General features: G+C 45.7%; 1 protein-coding gene across 1 annotated transcript in view; it reads left to right on the top strand.

The window, feature by feature from the left end:
• The window catches only part of LOC145342331 (mitogen-activated protein kinase kinase kinase kinase 4), a 281,028-nt gene that overhangs the window by 122,274 nt on the left and 137,093 nt on the right, over positions 1 to 21,661 (top strand). Inside the window, exons 8-9 of the mRNA XM_080187822.1 lie at positions 13,283 to 13,337; positions 17,436 to 17,514. Of these exons, the coding sequence (XP_080043948.1) occupies positions 13,283 to 13,337; positions 17,436 to 17,514 (134 nt within the window). The remainder of the gene's footprint in view (positions 1 to 13,282; positions 13,338 to 17,435; positions 17,515 to 21,661) is intronic.

A 21,661-nucleotide genomic window follows, 5' to 3' on the forward strand; every position in this document is an offset into this window, starting at 1 on the left:
TGTTGCCTCACATTGCCAGGGACCAGGGTTCAATTCCAGCCTCGGGTCTGTGTGGAGTTGACACATTCTCATCGTGTCTGCGTGGGTTTCCTTCAGGTGCTCCAGTTTCCTCCCACAGTCCAAAGATGTGCGGGTTAGGTTGATTGGCCATACTGAATTAACCGTAGCGTCAGGGGGACTAGCAAGGTAAATGAGGGTTAGAGGAATAGGACTTGGAGGGATTGTGGTCGGTACAAACTTGATAGGCTGAATGACCTCTTTCTGTACTGTGGGGGTTCTATGATTAAAAATATGAAAGTACTGGCAAGGGAATAAAACTTCCTGCTGATACCACATCCTCTTGTTGTTTTATTTCTAGTTTGCAATCATCTGAGCAGGTTAAAAGCTTCTAAAAAAAAGGTCATGTGATTAAACCCAAAGATGCATAATTAACAACAGGAAAAACGAATTGGAGCAATTTAGCTAAAAAAAAAATTCGAGCTGGAATTCAAACAGTCAAGAGAAAAGATGCTTGGAAACATCTTGAAAAGATGCTTTGAAAAGGAGGACTTGGAGTAATTATGAGATGTTCCACACAAATTAACTAGAATCCTAAAGTTTTGCATTAATGCTAGGGCAACACATGGAGGTCACTCCTTAGGGTTTTGTATTGAATGGTCCATTTCAGGTCATTAAGGCTGTTACTATGCCAGCCACCAGGCTAAAATAGATAAAGTAAGATCTACCACAGATCACACCTACACAGAGCTGGGCCAACAGAGGATCACTTAACAACATTTTGTACTTATGAAGTACAGTTAACATAATAAAACGTTGCAAGTTTCTTCACAAGAACCACTGAGTCTCTACAGTACAGAAGGAGGCCATTTGGCCCATCAAATCTGTACCAACTCTCCAAAAGGGCATCTTACTCAGGCCCAACCCCCCACCCAATCCCCATAATCCAGCGCAGTTACTATGACCAATCCACCAAACCTATACATCTTGGGACAGTAAAGGGTAGTTTCATATGGCGAATCCACCTAACCATACATCTTGGGTCAATAAAGGGCAGTTTAGTATGGCAAACCTACTTAACCTACACATCTTGGGACAGTAAAGGGCAGCTTAGCATGGCTAATCCACCTAACCTGCACATCTTTGGACTTTGGGAGGAAACTCAAGCACCCAGAGGAAACCCACACAGATGGGAGAATGTAGAGATTCCATACGGTCACCCAAGGCTGGAGTTGAACTCTGGTGTTGGAGGCAGCAATGCTCACCACTGTGCCACCATTCTGGAGCATTCTTACTATAATGTATTGATGCTGCAGGTCAGAAAACAGATCTCACTTGGGCGAGGCTCACAAAATCCCACCCGAGACCAACAGAGAATCCTGTTCCGCGAGCCACGCCCACCCTGGTTCTGGGGCGGGCATGGCAGTAAAACATAAAGTGACATAAAGATGCTACGTGAGGGTTTGAATAGAAACAGCCAACAGGTTTAATTCCAAAGATGTTCTCTGTGCAGGGTAAGTTCGAGACTACCTGCAAAGTCTGCAGAATGTCCATTAATGTCATGGTGTGACCACACTATCATTTTTTCAAAGGGGCCATCCTCAATGTAGTAACTACCCAGACATATAGCAATTATTAAGCAAGGTATGACACTGAACCACATTGGGGTATATAAATACATATGACAAAATGTTTGGTCAAAGTGCTACGTTTCAAGGAATATCTCAAAGGAGAATGAGAGGGAGAAAAGCAGAGAGGTTTAGGGAGAGAATTCTGGAAATTATGGCCTTGGCAGCTGGAAGCATGGTCACAAATGAAGAAAATTGGGGCTGCTTAAGAGGCCAGAATTAAAGAGCCCAGTGGTCTTGGTGTGTTGCAGGGCTGGTGGAGATTACAGAGCTAGGGAGGAATGAGACCATGGAGGGATTTAAAGATAAGGATGAGAGTTATAAAATTGAGGCATTGTTTAACAGGAAGCAACTGTACATCACGGAGTACAGAGGTGAACAAGAGCTAAGACACAGGCAATAGGTTTTTGGATGACTTCAAATTAATAAGGAGTAAAAAGGGAAAGGTAAGTTGGGAGTGGATTGGAATAGTCAAGTCCAGAGATATTGAACGCATGGATGAAGGTTCCACTGGTACTGCTGCCTCACAACGCCAGGGACCCAAGTTCAATTCCGGCCTTGGGTGACTGTGTGGAGTCTGCATGTTCTCCCCATGTCTGCATGGGTTTCCCCTGGATGTTCTGGTTTCCTCCCACAATCCAAAGACGTGTATGTTAGCTGGATTAGCCATGGCAAATGTGTGGGGTTACAGGGATAGGGCAGGAAAGAGGAGCTGGGTGAGTTACTTTGTCAGAAAGTCAGTACAAATTTGATGGGCTGAATGGCCTCCTTCTGCACTGTAGTGATTCTCTGATTCTATGACCTGAGACAGGGATTGGTGTCAGCCAGTGTTTTGGACATTGAACTGTGCAACAATTGATTGGTGGGTATAGGCTTATGGATGGTTTTATATAATTTACCCGCTTAAATGTCCTGGTCATACATATCGAGTAAAAAGGCTGAGCATCAAACCATGAAGAATAGTGAACAATGGAGATAAGTACCCAGGAATGCAAAATCACAAGGAAATTCTGTCACTCAAGGCTTGGACAGTATCAGTCACCATGGAATCAGAGTCCCTGCAATGCAAAAGGAGGATATTTGCTTCATCAAGCTTACACCAATAACAACCCTTCCCAAGCCCAGCCGCATAATTCCACATGTTTATCTCACTAATCTTCCTGAAACTAAGAGGCAATTTAGCATGGTCAATCAATCCACCTATCGGCACATCTTTGAAGTATGGAAGGAAACCGGAGCACCAGTGGAAACCCACCAGACACGGGGAGAACGTGCAAACTCCACGCAGACAATCACCCAAGGCTGGAATTGAAGCCATGCCCCTGGCACTGTGAGGCAGCTGTGCTAGCCACTGTGCCAATTGGGAACTGTTAAATTTCATCAACTGTTGGCTCAGAGTTTATGTCCTTTCTTGTCAGAATCAGTTTGAATTCATTCCTGATAGTGTGGTTGCTAAACTGCACAAATTAGTTGCTTTCTAGCTCCGTGTGAGGTCTGTACTGGTGTCGACAACTGTGAACATTAAACAAAAAATATTTTTTAATGAAAGGCATCAATCTATAGTGAATCCAATATGTTTACTTTGGGCTTGTAGCCAGCAGTACGAGACTTGCACTAACAGCTCAAAGGATGAGTTCAAATCCCACCAAGGCAGTTTGCAAACTTGAATTCAGTTTTAAAAGTGAAAACTGAAAATAAAAATGTTGGTCTCAGTAAAAGTGGCCATGAGGCTCTTGTCACATTATCACAATGGTTTAATACTTTGGGTTGACACACGGCACCAATCACTCATCAGGGATATGATAAACACATTGTGGATTCATTTATGTGTAGGCACATGACAACAGTTGTACAGAGGAATAAAGTTTGACTACATCAGAGCTGTGTGTGTGTGCTCTGCTTAAAGCAAAATTATAACCAAGACTGAATCACATGTCACGTTTCCATTGTAGTGATGCCATGCTGATATTTAGGTGTAAATTAGACAGGTAAATGGCAGAATCCTTAGCAACATTAGCATAAAGAGGGTTCTGGATGTGCAGGTCCACAGTTCATTAAAAGTGGCAACACAGATGGCCAAGTTGATTAAGAAGGTACATGACATTCTTGCCTTCATCGTCCGGGGCATTGAGTACAGGAGTTGGGAAGTCATGTTGCAGCTATATATAACCTTGGTTAGGCTGCACTTGGAGTATCGCGTGCAATTCTGGTCACCACATTGCCAATAGGATGTGGATCCTTTGGAGAGAGTGCAAAGAAAGTTCACCAGGGTGTTGCCTGGTCTCAAGGGTGTTGGCTATGAGGAGGGATGGAATAAATGAGGATTGTTTTCACTGGAAAGATGGAGGTTGAGGGGAGGCCTGATAGAGGTCTACAAAATTATGAAAGGCATAGACAGGGTGAATATTCAGAGGTTTTTTCCTAGAGTGGAAGTGTCAATTGCAAGGGGGCACAGGTTCAAGATGAGAGGGAGGAAGTTTAAGGGAGATGTGCAGGGGAAGTTTTTCACGCAGAGAGTGATGGGTGCCTGGAACATGTTGCCAGAGGAGGTGGTGTAAGCAGGCACATTAGCAACATTTAAGAGGCATTTGGATTGGGTACTTGTGTAGGGAGGAAATAGAGGGATACGGACCGAGCATGAGCAGAAAGTTTCTTTTAGGACATCATGATCGGCACAGGCTTGTTGGGCTGAAGAGCCTGTTCCTCTGCTTTACTTTCCTTTGTTCAATGTTCTTTGTATATCCCTTAAAGGCATATTACCAACAACTGGTTCACTAATGTCACTTAGGGAAGGAAACCTGCCATTCCTGCCTATCCTAGGCCTATGTGTGACTCCTATCCCACACCAATGCAATTGACTTGTTAATGTCTACTGGAGTAACTTAGAAAGCCACTCAGTTGTGTCAACTGTGGATCAAGAAGGTGGCTCAACGTTACCTTCTTAGGGTGATGGGCATTAAACGTCCACCTTGCCAGCATCCACACCCTCACCCCAAGTATGAATTTTAGAAAATACTTCAGGAGCAGACAGTGATGGCACAATAATTTATGAAAGATGAGACAACTTCAGCTTGTTCCAGTGTCGAGCTTCCTGAATCAAGCATTGATTCTGGAAGGATGGAAAATGCTGGCTAGTATTTCCAAGCTTGCATTGCCAACTGGAATCCTTACCCTTTGGGCATGGATGTTAGGAATGCTGCTTCTGATTTCACCATATGTGGGTCCTCCTGGAAAACTCAAAATAAAATTTATTTATTAGTTGCAATAACACTACATTAACACTGCAATGAAGTTACTGTGAAATTCCCCTAGTTGCCACAGTCTGGCACCCATTCAGTCCAATGCACCTAACCAGATGTCTTTCAGAATGTGGGAGGAAACCGGAGTACCCAGAGGAAACCCACACAGACACGGGGAGAATGTGCAAACTCCACACAGAAGTGACCCAAACCAGGAATCGAGCCCAGGTCCTTGGCGCTGTGAAGAGCTGTGCTAACCACTGTTAGCATTCCTCCTTCTCCTCTCTTGCCATCCAAGTGAAAATGATTAAGCCCTTCGTTCCTAAGGAAGATAGACTTGAGAACACTGTCGATGTAACTCAAATCATTACAGCTGAGCTTATTACAAAAGGAGTGTAAAAACACAAACCAGCGGCAATTCCTTTTCAAACTTCATTGGGAATACCACATCAGAAAACATAACACAAATGCAATAAAATTAGATGTATGTAAACACCAAAGGCACAAAACAATCAAGACTTTAGAATTGTATAAGCAAATTGATGGGGGAGTAAAGATAAATTCCATGTCCTATCCTTCTCCTCTATGTATTCTATAAATGGTATGCTTTATCTGCATAACATGCAAGAAACATTACTTTTTTCTGTATCCCAAAACAGATGACAATAATTAATCAAATCATGGTGGCACAGTGGTTAGCACTGCTGCTTCACAGCGCCAGGGACCTGGATTTGATTCCTGCTTTGGGTCACTATCAGTGTGGAGTTTGCACATTTTCCCTGTGTCAGAATGGGTTTCTTCCGAATGCTCCGGTCTCCTCCCACCGTCCAAAGATGTGCTGGTTAGCTGCATTGGCCGTGCTAAATTCTCCCTCAGTGTACCCGAACAGATGCTGGGGTGTGGCGATGAGGAGATTTTCACCGTAACTTCATTGCACTGTTAGTGTAAAACTGCTTGTGACAAATAAGTAAACTTTTAAAAAACTTCTTTAAATCAAATCAAGTGACATTTCAGTTAGTACCTTGAGATAAAGTGGAAAGAAAGACATTTCTTTGATGCCTTACACAATCTCTGGACAACGTAAAGCATTTCACAACCAATGAAGCACTCACAGTTGTAATATATATATCAAACAGTCGGTTACATTGTATCAGCAAGATCCCTCAATCTCCAATGTGAGGAAAACCCAAATAACATTTTGACAATAACCAAAAGAGCAAACGCTGGAAAATCTCAGTAGGTCTGACAGCATCTGTAAGGAGAGAAAAGAGCTGACATTTCGGATCCAGATGACCCTTTGTCAAAAGATTCCAGCATTCGTAGTATTTCAACAATGTTAATCGAGGGATAAGTATTGGCCAGAATTCCGTTCCTTTTCTTCACCTGGGAGTTGAGACATAGACTTGATTTAATGGTCTGGATCTTCCAGTTTTGGAATTGTCAGACACTGACGTACCTGTCCACAATCCCTATGATATGTATCGGGACCCCTTGTAAGTCCTGAAGCGCCGACTCCATGTGAATTGCGCTGGAAGTTTATACTTCTGGAAAATTCCACTGTTGCTCAGAACACTTTGGAAAAGTCTTCAACACTGACTGAGAACTGGATACGTTGACAAGACTGAATGACTCACCTCAAAGATGACTCAGGAAATGTTGGATAGAAAAATCATTGTCTAGCTCTCAGATAACTGTAAAATAAAAACGTTCGGTTCCTGCCTTAACCCTGACCCCTTGATGACCCTCACCACCCTTCCCTCCTGTTTTTCCCCTGATCTGACCCAACCAGGTTGCCAGACTCCTCTCCAATCCCCTGACTCCTCCCCAACCCGACTGCCCACATTTTCACTGGCTCCACCTGATCCAACCTCTTTGTTAATAGAATCCATACTGGTTGGTGAGGTCAAAACCAAAACACAGAGATCTTCTTCACTGAGAGAGTTTGTTGATATCATTCAGACTGATATCCAGGGTGAGGTGCCCAAATGGATATAAAATTGGCTTCTTGACTGAAGCCAGAGGGTGATTGTAGAGACTTGTTTTTCAAACTGGAAACCCGTGACCAGTGGTGTGCCTCAGGGATCAGTGCAGGATTCACTGTTATTTGTTGTTTATATTAAAGATTTGGATGAGACTATAAGGGGCATGGTTAGTAAGTTTGCAGACGACATCAAGATTGGTGGCATAGCGAACAGTGAAGAAAGATTATCTCCAATTGCAGTGGGATCTTGATCAATTGGGCCAGTGGGCTGATGAATGGCAGATGAAGTTTAATTTAGACAAATGCGAGGTAATGCATTTTGGTTGTTTGAACCAGGGCAGGACTTACTCAGTTAATGGTAGGGTATTGAGGAGAGTTACAGAACAAAGAGATCTAGGGATACATGTTCATAGATCCTTGAAAGTGGAGTCACAAGTGGACAGAGTGGTGAAGAAGGCATTCGGCATGCTTGGTTTCATCGCTCAGAATATTGGATACAGGAATTGGGACATCTTGTTGAAGTTGTACAAGACATTGGTAAGGCCACACTTGGAATACTGTGTGCAATTCTGGTCACCCTATTATAGAAAGGATATTATTAAACTAGAAAGAGCGCAGAAAAGATTTACTCGGATACTACTGGGACTTGATAGAATGAGTTATAAGGAGAGGCTGAATAGATTGGAACTTTTCTCTCTGGAGCGTAGGAGACTGAGGAGTGACCTTATTGAGGTCTATAAAATAATGAGGGGTATAGACAAGTTAGATAGTCAATACCTTTTCCCAAAGATAGGGGAGTCTAAAACTAGAGGGCATTGGTTTAAGGTGAGAGGAGAGAGATACAAAAGTGTCCAGAGGGGCAATTTTTTTCATACAGAGGGTGGTGAGTGTCCAGAACAAGCTGCCAGAGGTAGTATTAGAGGCAGGTACAACTGTATCTTTTAAAAAGCATTTAGATAGTTACATGGGTACGATAGGTGCAGAGGGATATGGGCCAAATGTGGGCAATTGGGATTAGCTTAGGGATTTTAAAAAGAAAAGGGTGGCATGGACAAGTTGGGCCAAATGGCCTGTTTCCAAGCTGTAAACCTCTATGACTCTATGATTGTATATCTGTTTTCCAACCCCCTTGATGGCCTGCTGTCCCCTATTTATGTATGATCAAAGTACTTCATTAAACGATGCCCTTCTCCCATGTATCTTAACCATATAAACAATATATTTAACATACTATTGACACTTACCACACGATTCCCACCAATCCACCAATTCCCCCCAACTCCTCAACTCACTCTGACACATCTCCCACCATCCAACTATCCCCACCCCCATCAATCTGACCTGACCAGTCATTACCGCCTCATTCCTCCCCGATCACCTCACACTGCCGATCCTGTGCCGACCTCACCATCCTTTCCATCTGCCATCCTACCCATCAAGCCACCTGCTACCTTACCATTCTACCCGAACACCATCCCATCCATCTGCCAATTGCCTCATTTGCCTGTCACCCTACCACCTTACCCCTTTACCTCACCCATGCTAACCCCTTACCCACCCACCGATTCACTAACAAACTGAAAAGCTGTTTAATTGCCCCCAGAGCTTTGTGGTATGTTAGTGGACACTTACCATCTCATTAGAGCTTGGGCAGTAAAAAGGGGGCATGGTTTGTCTCCGCTTGATGATCCACCACAATGATTTCAGGTACGATGGCACAGTTGTTAGCACTGCTGCCTCACAAAGCCAGGGACCTGGGTTCAATTCCGGCCTTGGATCACTATCTGTGTGAAGTTTGCACATTCTCCCAATGTCTGCGTGAGTTTCCTCTGGGTGCTCTGATTTCCACCCAAGTCCAAAAGATGTGCGGGTTAGGTTGATTGGCCATGCTAAATTGCCCCTTAGTGTCAGGTGGATTAACAGGGTAAATACGTAGGGTTATGGGGATAGACCCTGGGTGGGATTGTTGTCAGTGCAGGCTCGATGGGCTGAATGGTCTCCTGCACTGTAGGGTTTCTAGCATCCCATCTATCTATCATTTTTGGAGAATCCAGGAAGACTGAGTTCTGGCACAGTGCAGGAAATTAAGAGCAGAGTGGCAATCCGATGGGAATTGTCACTCCTCAGAGATTCGGGCCTACATCTCGTCAGAAGATAAGGAGTCTTGTCATAACTTCATCACTTTAAAAATGGATGTCTGAGCAATTTTGCGCTTAGTAACATTTATAACACATTGATAAACCTTCAAGTTAATGAGGTTTCAGATAATTCTCCTTAAAAAAATGGGAAATGACAACTTGTAACTCATGGGTGACCCAGTCAAAGATTCAGAAAATTACAGTGATAGTTTTGATGAGATAAACACAAGATAAAATATGGATGTTTCATAGGATACTCGGATTAGAGCGGAATCCTGATTTTTTACGGGCTCTGACAGAAAGGGAATGGGTTGAGTAATGCTCTCAGGGGAAGTCTTTGATTAAATCGAAGAGAAAAATGATTTCAGGCAAAGCACAGTTATGACTGGGGATAGGTTGGCACCAAAAAATGTATTATTGTGGTCTGTTCCAGTACATTCATCACAGAGAATTTACTACTATAGCTTTTGTACCATACTATTAAAATGTATTATAAATCTGTGAAATGGTTATGGATTCAGAGGCTTAGGTCCAGGGCAGTGGTGGTGTGAAAGTGAATACATGGCTAATCCTGTGCAAAGCTTGCGCTAGTCCGAACAATGGTCATGTGTAACGTGCACAAAAGACATGACGAACGAAAGACACACACACACTATCACACGCACACATGCACACACACAGTCACACACATGCACACACATGCACATAAACATACTGTCACACATACATACACAACAGTCATGCAGACTCACACACTTACAGCCACATACACTATCACACATACACACAGTTACACATACGCACGCGCACATAGAACACACAGTCATACAGATGCACACACTCATACAGCCACACACAGTCACATGTACACATACATACACCTACATACATGCAAGCACACACATGCGCACACACACATGTACACACATGCATACTCATGCACACACGTGTGCTCACACACAAACACACAGACACACACATGCACACACACAAACACACATGCACTCAAAGATTGTCTCTGGACATTGTACCTATGTGGCCAGTGTTACAATTGTGAAGAGATAGGCCAATGCATTTTTTGTCATTTCAAGAGCTGCATCTCTTTTTGTACTTTCCTTTTGTAAGTATCATGCCTGCAGGTAAAATTGAAGGAGGCAAAAGGGTATTTGTAGCTATAGTGTACGTTGGGTCTTGTGGTAAGGGTCAGAATAAGGGTCAGGTGACCCCTGGGCTATTAGCTGTGTCCAGTGTGGGGCCCTGTAGGGACAATCTTGGGTTTGACTGTCAATGAGTGCACACCTTCAATAAATAACTGCCAGTATTGATGTATTCAGATCTATTTTGTGATTCCTTTTGCTCCCTAGTCCATAGGGGCATATATAATAATAGTCGCTGTGCTTAACATATCAGTACATGTATCTGCCTTAACATAACAAGGGGAGGTCATGGTGTAGCAGTGTTGCGGCTGGACTAATAATCCAGAGATCCAGGTTTTGAACCCCACCTTGCTGTGGATTTGGAGTCACATATCAGCCAAACGGGGCTGGGAGAGGAGACTTCCTCCCCTGAAGGGACATTAGTGAACCAGGTGGGGTTTTCGAACAATGGTTTCATGGCCATCAGTAAACTTTCAATCCCTGGATTTAAAATGAATTCAAATTTCACGCGGGATTCGAAACCTGGATCTCTGGATTATTACTGATGCCGGGAGAGTGGCTGACATCTGCAGCAATGGAGCCTGTTTCTTAAAGAAGGAAAGCAAGGGAGAAAGTGGGAAAGTTGTTTTTTAAACACTCAGCTGTACTGCGGGCCAGCACATTGACTTTGTTGTTGCGCCACATCCGTTTTCAATGAGGTAACAGGAATAGACGGCTTGTAGATCATTGCTTAAGGAACAAATCATTGGAGAAAAATGTACAGTGTAAGGTTTGTGGTGTAATTGTGGAAGGAGAGGGTGATAGAGTGAAAAAATATCCCCACATGGGCTGTTGGCTTTCCCTCGATTGCAGCAATAATCAAGTGGGCAACATAATTGAGCTCATCGTGTGGGCCACATACAAAGAAACTCTTTGAATTCAGTGTTGAAGGAAGAGTTTGCAGCAGTGGATCTTATGGTGAGGATCCAAATTCTTACTGTGGAGTGCTTCCCCCGCTGGCCTGCTGCTGTCAGAGCACTGCTGAAAGTTTCTACATGTGAAGATATATGGGAGCGATAACACGCACCTGCCCAGGCTCATTACGTACAAATAACTGGAAGGACAGACTCAGAAAACTTCAGTGCTTGAAAACCGGTCAAGTGGAATTAACACCAAGATTTATGATCAGGAGCCACTAAAAGTCTGGGATCACTCGTGTCCAAATGTGGTCAAAATTACTCACTGCAATTCTGCTCATACATTGAAGTGTGAATGTGTGTGTCTCCAGAATTTCCATCTGCTGAAAGTTGGCACAATGGCTAATACTGCTGCTCCACAGCGCCAGGGACCCGAGTTCAATTCCAGCCTCGGATCACTGTCTGTGTGGAGCTTGATCATCACACGTGAGAATACCATCCACCAGGTACACGGTAAATACTCTTGCAACTCGGCCAACATTGTCTACCTGATACGTTGCAAGGAAGGATGTCCCGAATCATGGTACATTGGGGAGACCATGCAGACGCTACGACAACGGATGAATGAGCATCGCTCGACAATCACCAGGCAAGACTGTTCCCTTCCTGTTGGCGAACGCTTCAGCGGTCACGGGCATTCAGCCTCTGACCTTCGGGTAAGCATTCTCCAAGGCGGCCTTCACGACACACGACAGCGCAGAGTCGCTGAGCAGAGACTGATAGCCAAGTTCCACACACATGAGGACGGTCTCAACAGGGATCTTGGGTTCATGTCACACTATCTGTAACCCCCGTGACTTGCCTGGGTTTGCAAAACCTCACTCACTGTACTGTCTGGAGACAATACGCATCTCTTTAACCTGTGATCAGTGCTCCTTCCACACACATTGTTGGCCACTTTAGGACTTGAACAGCAGGTTAGGTGTAAAGATTCGCATTCTAATCAGTAATCTGTAAACTGTCTGTGCTTTATATGCTCTGTCCGAGGCCAGAACTCTCCATTCACCTGACGAAGAGGCAGTCCCCTCGAAAGCTTGTGAGTTTACTATCAAATAAATCGGTTGGACTAAAACCTGGTGTTGTCAGACTTTTTACTGTGTGGAGTTTGCCCATTCTCTCAGTGTCTGCACAGATTTCCCTCAGGGTGCTCCAGTTTCCTCCCACACTCCAAAGATGTGCAGATTAGGTGGATTGGCTCTGATTGGCCCCTTAGTGTCTGGAGGGGATAAGAGGGGTAAATATGTGGAGCTATGGAGATAGGGCCTGGGTGGGATTGTTGTTGGTGCAGGGCCAAATGGCCTCCTTCTGAAAGGGAAGTTAGAATATAGAATCCCTACAAAACTGACGTTTCTCTCTGGAGTGACCAAGTGCCACAAATAATCAAGGTGGCGTGCTTCACCCCTTCACACATAGAGGCAGGGCTTAAGCATGCTGGCAAAACCCAGTTGCACAGAGACCGGGGTGCCATCTTTTTGGGGTTGAGAGAATGGATGCTGGGGGAGGTGTTTCCTTTTTGGTGAATCCCAATTCAGAGACATGCTTTAAAATCAAGACATCTCCCATTTCTCTAAGCAAGCCAGAGGCTGTTGGATTCTCCTCCCAGGAACCAGTGAAGAGAGGCTGGGTCATTGAACCTATTGAAGGCTGGGTTAGCTGGATCCACGTGGGATTCAAGTATTAAGGGGTGGGGGAGACAGGAATATGGATTTGAGACCACATTCAGGTCAACCATGATCTTCCTGAATGATGGAGTAGGCTCAAGGAGTCAAGTGGCTTCTTCCTGCTTCTAATTCTTTTGCGTTTGTTGAGTCTGAATTGAGTTCCCGTGTTGAACGGGTATTCCCATTTTGTTTAAATACACCTCCTGGATTTTGGTGGTAGCTATGTTGTGGCGATGCCGGTGTTGGATTGGGGTGGGCACAGTAAGAAGTCTCTTAACACCAGGTTAAAGGTCAACATGATTAGGTTAGAGGGATTAGTGGGTATAATATATGTAGGGATATGGGGGTAGGGCCTGGGTGGGATTGTGTTCAGTGCAGACATGATGGGCCGAGGGGCCTCTTTCTGCACTGTAGGGTTCTATGAGTTCTATGTTTCTTTGGAATCACGAGCTTTTGGAGCGCCGCTCCTTCACCAGGTGAGTCCTGTTTGACTAACCATTCATGATGTTAATTCTTTCCCCACAGAGTGACGTGTGGTCTTTGGGAATCACGGCAATTGAAATGGCAGAAGGGGCCCCGCGTAAGTAATATTTCTCAGCTGGTATTTAATGGCTGATGGGTAATTTTGGGTTTACGTGGCCAATGAAAGGCTCATGTGAGTTTCTAACACTTCACATTAGGTCGACTTTACTTAGTGACTATTTTCTATTTATGGCCCTTGTTTTGGACTTGCCCACAAGTGAAATAATGATGCAGGTCTTCTGGTCAGCAACGATGGTGAAGATTATCACTGCTGATAGTGAGGATAACTGCAATTTTACACTCCTGCATCTTTACAGCTATGTCTTCCTGTTCTAGCTGCAATAGCGATTCTGGAGGTCAGTAATTCACCCAGAATGCCAGCAAAGAGCAGTGGCAGAGATTACATTTTCTACCGAGATGGCTGCCATTTTCATTTGCACTTTTAAATGTCGGAAAGGATGGTTGTGCGATAGGTGAGGGAGCGAGAGTGTGGACGAGAGAGCAGGAGTGAGGACGAGAGAGTGGGAGTGTGGACGAGAGAGTGAGAGCATGGGCGAGAGAGCAGGAGTGTGGGCGAGAGAATGGGAGTGTAGGTGAGAGAGCAGGAGTGAGGACGAGAGAGCGGGAGTGTGGGCGAGAGAATGGGAGTGTGGGTGAGAGAGCAGGAGTGCAGACGAGAGAGCGGGAGTGTGGGCGAGAGAGTGAGAGTGCAGACGGGATAGCGAGAGTGCGGGAGAGAGAGCAAGAGTGTGGGTGAGAGAGCGGGACTGTGGGCAAGAGAATGGGAGTGTGGACGAGAGAGTGAGAGCGTGGGTGAGAGAGCAGGAGCGTGGGCGAGAGAATGGGAGTGTGGGTGAGAGAGCGGGAGTGTGGACGAGAGAGCAGGAGTGCAGACGAGAGAGCGGGAGCATGGGTGAGAGAGTGGGAGTGTAGGTGAGAGAGCGGGAGTGTGGGTGAGAGAATGAGAGTGTGGGTGAGAGAATGAGAGTGTGGGTGAGAGAGTGAGAGTGTGGGTGAGAGAATGAGAGTGTGGGTGAGAGAGTGAGAGTGTGGGTGAGAGAGTGAGAGTGTGGGTGAGAGAGCGAGAGTGTGGGTGAGAGAGCGAGAGTGTGGGTGAGAGAGTGAGTGTGGGTGAGAGAGTGAGAGTGTGGGTGAGAGAGTGAGAGTGTGGGTGAGAGAGCGAGAGTGTGGGTGAGAGAGTGAGTGTGGGTGAGAGAGTGAGAGTGTGGGTGAGAGAGTGAGAGTGTGGGTGAGAGAGCGAGAGTGCGGGTGAGAGAGCGAGAGTGCGGGTGAGAGAGCGAGAGTGCGGGTGAGAGAGTGAGAGTGTGGGTGAGAGAGCGAGAGTGCGGGTGAGAGAGCGAGAGTGTGGGTGAGAGAGCGAGAGTGCGGGTGAGAGAGCGAGAGTGTGGGTGAGAGAGCGAGAGTGTGGGTGAGAGAGCGAGAGTGTGGGTGAGAGAATGAGAGTGTGGGTGAGAGAATGAGAGTGTGGGTGAGAGAGTGAGAGTGTGGGTGAGAGAGTGAGAGTGTGGGTGAGAGAGTGAGAGTGTGGGTGAGAGAGTGAGAGTGTGGACGAGAGAGTGAGAGTGTGGGTGAGAGAGCGGGACTGTGGGCGAGAGAGTGAGAGTGTGGGTGAGAGAGCGGGACTGTGGGCGAGAGAGTGAGAGTGTGGGTGAGAGAGTGAGAGTGTGGGTGAGAGAGTGAGAGTGTGGGTGAGAGAGCAGGGAAGTGGGAGATAGCACGGGCAAGGGAGCAAGAGTGCGAGCAAGCAAGAGCGTAAGCGAGTGAGTGAGTGAGAGAATGAATTAGCGAGAGCGCGGGTGAGGGAGTGAGAGAGCTGACAAGGGAGCAAGAGTGCACACAAGAGAGCGGACAAGTGGCTGAGAGCGTGGGCGAGGGAGCGAGAGAATGGGCAAAGGAATGTGAGAATGGGCAAAGGAGTGAGAAGGCAGGCAAACGAGTGAATGACTGAACGAGAGCTTGGGTGAGAAAGTGAGAGAGCAGACGAGGGATCAAGGGATTGGGCGAGGGAATGAGAGGACAGGCAAGGGATCGAGGGAGTCGATGTAAGAACGAGGGACTATGCAAGGGAGTGAGAGCATATGAGCGAGAGTGAGGGGTGGGTGAGGAGTCGAGCTTACCTTCTCATCCCACTGGTCATTCGCCTGACTTCTTAACCCTTGTGATCTTACCAGGCCCAGATATCTGGTGAGGTCAGCTTCGCAACCTTCCCAAGTGGGAGGCTGATCTCAATATGTAAATCCAAAATCCATGTTAATGTGGATTTAAATATCATTATCATATCATTAGTGAGACTGAGACGCTGTCATCTGAGCTCACTCACGTCAGTCTTTTTAACTTAGAAAAAGTTTATTTATTACTGTCACAAGTAGGCTTACGTTAACACTACAATGAAGTTATTGTGAAAATCCCCTCTGCAGTACACTGCGGCGCTTACTAAGTTACACTGAGGGAGAACTTAGCATGATCAATGCACCTAACCAGCATGTCTTTGGACTGTGGGAGGAAACTGGAGCACCCGGAGAAAACCCATGCAGACATGGGGAGAACGTGCAGACTCTGCACAGACAGTAACCCAAGCTGGGAATCGAACCCGGCTCCCTGGCACTGTGAGGTAGCAGCGCTAATCACTGTGCTGCCATGCCACTCTTAGTTGCCAATGAAGATCGTCACCAGTGAGGATCACGTATAATTCCCATCAACGGGGACCAGACATGATGGACCAGAGGCCATGGAGATATATCAGGAGGTCAGAACAGGGTATTGGAGCCCTTTGGGGTGGGTGGGGTGCAATATCCAGGGAGATGGGGGACAGATCAGCTGGAGAGGCTAGCAATTGTGTGTGGGGTGGTGGGAGGTGGGGGGGTGGGGCTGAAAATGGGCGATATCCAGTGGGGGGAATGGACTGTTGCACAGATCACAGAGATCTGTGCATACACAATTGTGCCCTCTAGTATAAGCAGCCAGCTTTCTGACGTGCTTAGGCCCTGACCCCTCCCCTACTGGCAGGAAACAGGTCGTACATCACTTCTTGCACAGTAGTGTAAGATTGCATTTTCAACCTTGAACAAAGAATATATCTGAAGCTCTTCCATTTTCATGCTCATTTGGCACTGAAAATCTTTTGGTATGGTTGTCCCCTGGGGCATAGACAGTTGGATCAGGGGATAGCAGCTGGGTCAGGGGGATGAGCAGTCAACAAAGGATGGGGTGAGCTGTTGGTTTAGAAGGGATGGACATTAGAGATGGGAGGGCAATGTGGAAAATGGTGCAGTGTGTTCCACTGTTAATGACTGATTTGAACCAGGAACTAAACACTAAAGCAATACTGGGGTTAGTATTTGGATGTGTAACACACAAGTAGACCAAGTCTTTGACACTGAGGTCAGAGGCATTCTTGTAGTGTCCCAGACAGTGCAAATCAGTTCATTGGAAGTTTAAACTTCCCAGGCGTATGTACAGACCAGTACTTGCAATGGTCCTAGACTGCATCAGCAGAGGATATATTAGTGATTGCCCCTGTTGGCATTGGATGATCCAGCCCATATTCTTTATGTCTACTCCATCAAACTCCTCCATAATGTTAATCTCTGTTAGGACAAGTCCATTGTCTAATGGATTTGTCTAATACTCCAGGGGTGTCTTGTAGCACAGTGCATTTCTGCCTCACGGTGTCAGAGATCCAGGTTCGATTCCCAGCTTGAAGTCACTGTCTATGTGGAGTTTGTGCATTCTCCCCCTGTCTACGTGGGTCTCCTCTGGGTGCTCCAGTTTCCTCCCACAGTCCGAAACACGTGTTGATGAGCTACATTGGCCATGCTAAATTCTCCCTCAGTGTACCTGAACTGGCGCCGGAGTGTGATGATAGGGGGAATTTTCACGGTCACTTCATTGCAGTGTTAATGTAAGCCTGTTTATGACTAATAAATTAAAGTTAAACTTTAAGTTCATGTTCAACAAGACATTGGAATGTCCTGAACGTGTTTAATGAAACTTACTCTCCATGGTATTAACTCATCTTGATTCCAGCTTGTATCCATGTGTACACCAGCTGTATTTTGTGGGGTTTTGAAAGATTTGTCACACTGGAAAAATCATTAATCGTTTTTGTTGCTCAATGCCTTTTATCCTATTCCAGCACTCTGTGATATGCACCCGATGAGAGCACTTTTTCTTATTCCTCGGAATTCTCCACCCAAGTTGAAATCAAAGAAATGGTAAGATATTGTTGCCCTGGAGTCGGAATCAATCATATCTGTCAATGAGTCTATAGGCTTGAAATGAGCCCTGGACTGGGGCAGATGTCAGAAATTAATTCTTCACACAAAGAGGAATGGAAACCTGGAACTTGCACCCTCAGTAAGTTGCTGAGGCTGGGGGTCAGTTAAAAGCTTCAATATGTTTTCTTGGATGACATATCTGAAACCAAGTTGTGATGATAGGGATCAGCAATGATTGACAGAACAGGTTTGATGGGCTGAATGGCCAACTCTTGTTGCCATAGTGAATTCTGGGCGAGTTGAAATCAACCTGCTATTTTTTTGCCCCAAGAGTAAAATAAGCCAAATCATCCAACCTTACACACTTGGGGGGGACCTGAGGCCTGATAATTAGAAGCAAATTTATTGTGATGGAGTTCTCAGCCTTCCCGTTACGTCACTGGCAGGGGTTCGGGACAATCACGTCGCACATTTACACGGATGTGAAACGCGATGTGGACTCCGCACAGAATTTTCCACTCCCGTCACCGATTCTACCCTCCCCCCAACTGAAACCAAGAGCGAAAATAACAACCACCCAATCCCATCCTGCCCCCCCTGCAATTTCTCTCCTCACAGATGTTGCCAGATTTGCTGAGTTTTCCAGAATTTATTGTTTCTACTCAAGATTGTTTAGCTGTTTCCAAGGGCCAATTTTCAAGCAACCTGGAAAAATCTACCCATAAATTGTCCGCTTGGCTCAGTTTGTGACACAGTTGCTTTTGTGTTCAAAGGATTTGAAGCCCAGTTCCATAATCTTGGCTGACAAATCAGCACTGCGCTATGGGGTGCTGCATTGTTGGGGTTGCAAAATTTCAGAGGAGAACTTAAACCGAGGTCTCATCTGCCTGGTCAGACAGATAGGAACAATCCCAGTTGAGGGAGAGCAGGGGCACCTCCCAGTGTTTGAGCCAAATTTCCTGTTCCATCCAGCACTCTGAGAAGAAGCAAGCAAACTCACTGTCCATTCTTATCTGATGGGACCTCACCACACATAAAGGTGGCACGGTGGCACAGTGATTAGCACTGCTGAGTCACAGCAGTAGGGACCCCGGTTCAATTCCAGCCTTGGGTGACTGTGTAGAGTTTGCATGTTCTCCCCACATCCGTGTGGGTTTCCTCCAGCTACTCCAATTTCCTCTCACAGTCCAAAAATGTGCGCTTTAGGTGGTTTTGGGCCAGACTAAATTGTTTCAGTGTGCAAAAATATGTAGGTTGAAGGATTACAGGGTAAAATAAATGGGGTTACGGGGATAGGGACTGGGTAAGATGCTTAGTTGGAGGGCCGGTGCAGACCTGATGGACTGAATAGCCTCCTTCTGCACTGTAGGGATTCTATGATCTGTAATTGGATGTGACAATTGCTCAAATACCATTTCAAGTTATTCACTGGCTGTAAAGTATGTTTGATACATCCTGGAGAGAAGTTTACCTAAATGCAAGTCCTTTGCTTTCTTTCATCATTTGTACTGACTACCACCCAAGCCTTACTCTCCAAAGATGCACTATTATTTGCTGGAACAGCTGGGCAATAGTTTTTGTGAAATTCATTGTGCTTTTGTGCCAATATTTACCTCAAGGGAAGGTTGTCACTATTGAATCTGAAGTAGGAAGTTGTCCACGGATATGCTATTTGTTCCTCTCAGTATAGGCAGCTGAAACCAGTTACTGTCTGAGCTTCCTAGTTGCAACCCATACATCAGTGGCAGTGGCTAGATCAGTCACTGCCTACTGCTCACCTTTAACTCCTGCACTCCATTTGACATGTGCAGTCTGGTACCGCATTCATTGATAAGCCGAACTTCATTACAAGTCAGGAAACAAAGTGGATGGGATGCTATGTTTTCTTTTGATTCATTTGTGGGATATGGGCGTTGCTGGTTGGGCCAGCATTTCATTGAATTATAGAATCCCTACAGTGCAGAAGGGGGCTATTCGGCCTATCGAGTCTTCGCCTGCAGTGCAGTTTGGGATACAAAGCTGCTTCGTGATTAACTGGTCAAGTGAGCTTTGAGTATTCCTTGACCTTACTGTGCCACGTCGCAACCTGACTCACAATCCCACCAGGTTCTATCCCGTAACCCCGCATATTTACTCTGCTAATCCCCCTGTCATTAGGGTCAATTGAGCATGGCAAATCAACCTAACCAGCACATTTTTGGACTGTGGGAGGAAACTGGAGCACCTGGAGGAAACCCATGCAGACACAAGGCAGAATGTGCAGACTCCGCAGAGAATGGTGACCTAAGGCTGGAATTAAACCCGGGTCCCTGGCGCTGTGAGGTAGCAGCGCTAACCACGATGCCACTTTGCCGCCCCATCCCTATATTGCCCATTTGTCCTTGAGAAGGTGGCGGAGAAGGTTTTTGAATCACTGGAGTCCATGTGCTGTGGGTGACTCACAGTACCGTTAGGGAGGGAATTCCAGGCTTTTACCCAGCGGTGGCGAAGGAACGATGAGATATTCCCAAGTCAGAACAGTGAGTGGCTTGGAGGGGAACTTCCAGGCGGTGGAGTTTCCATGTATTTGCTGCCCTTGTCCTTTTAGTTGGAAATGGTCGTGGGTTTGGAAGGTACTGTCTAAGGATCTTTGGTGAATTCCTGCAGTGCAGTGTGAGATACAAAGCTGCTTCATGATTAACTGGTGCAATTCAAGTAAGCTATGAGAATTCCTTGACCTTACTGTGCCAAGCCACAACCTGACTCATGTCCTGCAGAGCTTCCTGCATATGGTGAAGCCAATTCATTGCAATGGATCATTCCATCTGATACACTTCTTGCTGAAAGATTATCTCCACTGCTTCCATTTTATTTCTTTATAATGAAATGCTTGAGTTCCCAGTCCAAAGATAAAAGTCAGCACTGTCAATGTATCCACAAGTCCCATTGAATTAACTTTCTGTCAGCTTTGCAGTGCCTCTGTGTAAAACACTATCTATCTCTGTCTTAAATACAATCAGCAACCTGGCCTCCACAAACTCCTGTGGCAATGAATTCCACAGATTCACCATCATCTGGCTGAAGAAAATCCTCCACATCTTGGTTCTAAAGAATCGTCCCTTTACTCTAAGGCTATGTCCTCGGATCCCAGTTTCTCCTACTAATGGAAATGTCTTCCCCACACCAGCTCTGACCAGGCTTTTCAGTATTCCATATGTTTCAATGAGATGCTCACTTATCCTTCCAAATTCCATTGAGTATAGACCCTGAGTCCTGAGGCAGATGATTGCAACTTCATACCCCACATCACGGACTAGTGTATGTAATCTAGACTGACACTCCATTGCAACACATTGTTGGATGTACCGTGTTTCAGATGAGAAGTTAAACCGAGGCCTGACTTGCCCTGACCTTTGAACTGGCGGTAAAACATCCCATGGCACCGTTTTTGGGGAAGACGCCTGGTCAATTTTCAACCCTTGGCCAACATTGTTGAGAAACATTATCATATTCCATTGAATGGAATCCCGTGCTGAAGGAGGACATTCAGCCCATCAAGTCTGCATTGAGGAGGGTCTGAGGAATTTGGGTCTGTATTCGATGGAGTTTAGAAGGATGAGGAGGAATCTCATTGAAATTAACAGAATGCTGAAAGGCCGAGATACAGTAGATGTGGGGAAGATGTTTCCATGTGGCACAGCGGTTAGCATTGCTGCCTCACAGCACCAGGGACCCGAGTTCAATTCCCAGGCTTGAGTCACTGTTTGAGCAGAGTCTGCACATTCTCCCCGTATCTGCGTGGATTTCCTCCCGGAGTCCAGAAGATGTGCTGGTTAGGTGCATTGTCCGTGCTAAATTCTCTCTCAGTGTACCCAAACAGGCACAGAGTGTGGCAACTAGAAGATTTACGATAATTCTATCAGAAGGAATTAGGTGGGAGTTCAGGTGTTTCTAATATGTCGGTGCAGACGTTTCTGTGATTAGTAGGAGAGACCAGGATCTGAGGGCACAGCCTTTAGAAGTGAGATGAGGAGGAATTTCTTCAGCCAGATGACTGTGTGGAATTCATTGCCACAGAAGGCTGTGGAGGTCACTGAGTTTATTTAAGACAGAGATAGCTAGGCTCATGATTGATAAGGGGATCAAGCAGAAAAAGTGGGAGAAT

The sequence above is a fragment of the Carcharhinus amblyrhynchos genome, chromosome 4 (assembly GCF_965287045.1).
Source record: "Carcharhinus amblyrhynchos chromosome 4, sCarAmb.v2.hapA, whole genome shotgun sequence".
Taxonomy (NCBI): domain Eukaryota; kingdom Metazoa; phylum Chordata; class Chondrichthyes; order Carcharhiniformes; family Carcharhinidae; genus Carcharhinus; species Carcharhinus amblyrhynchos.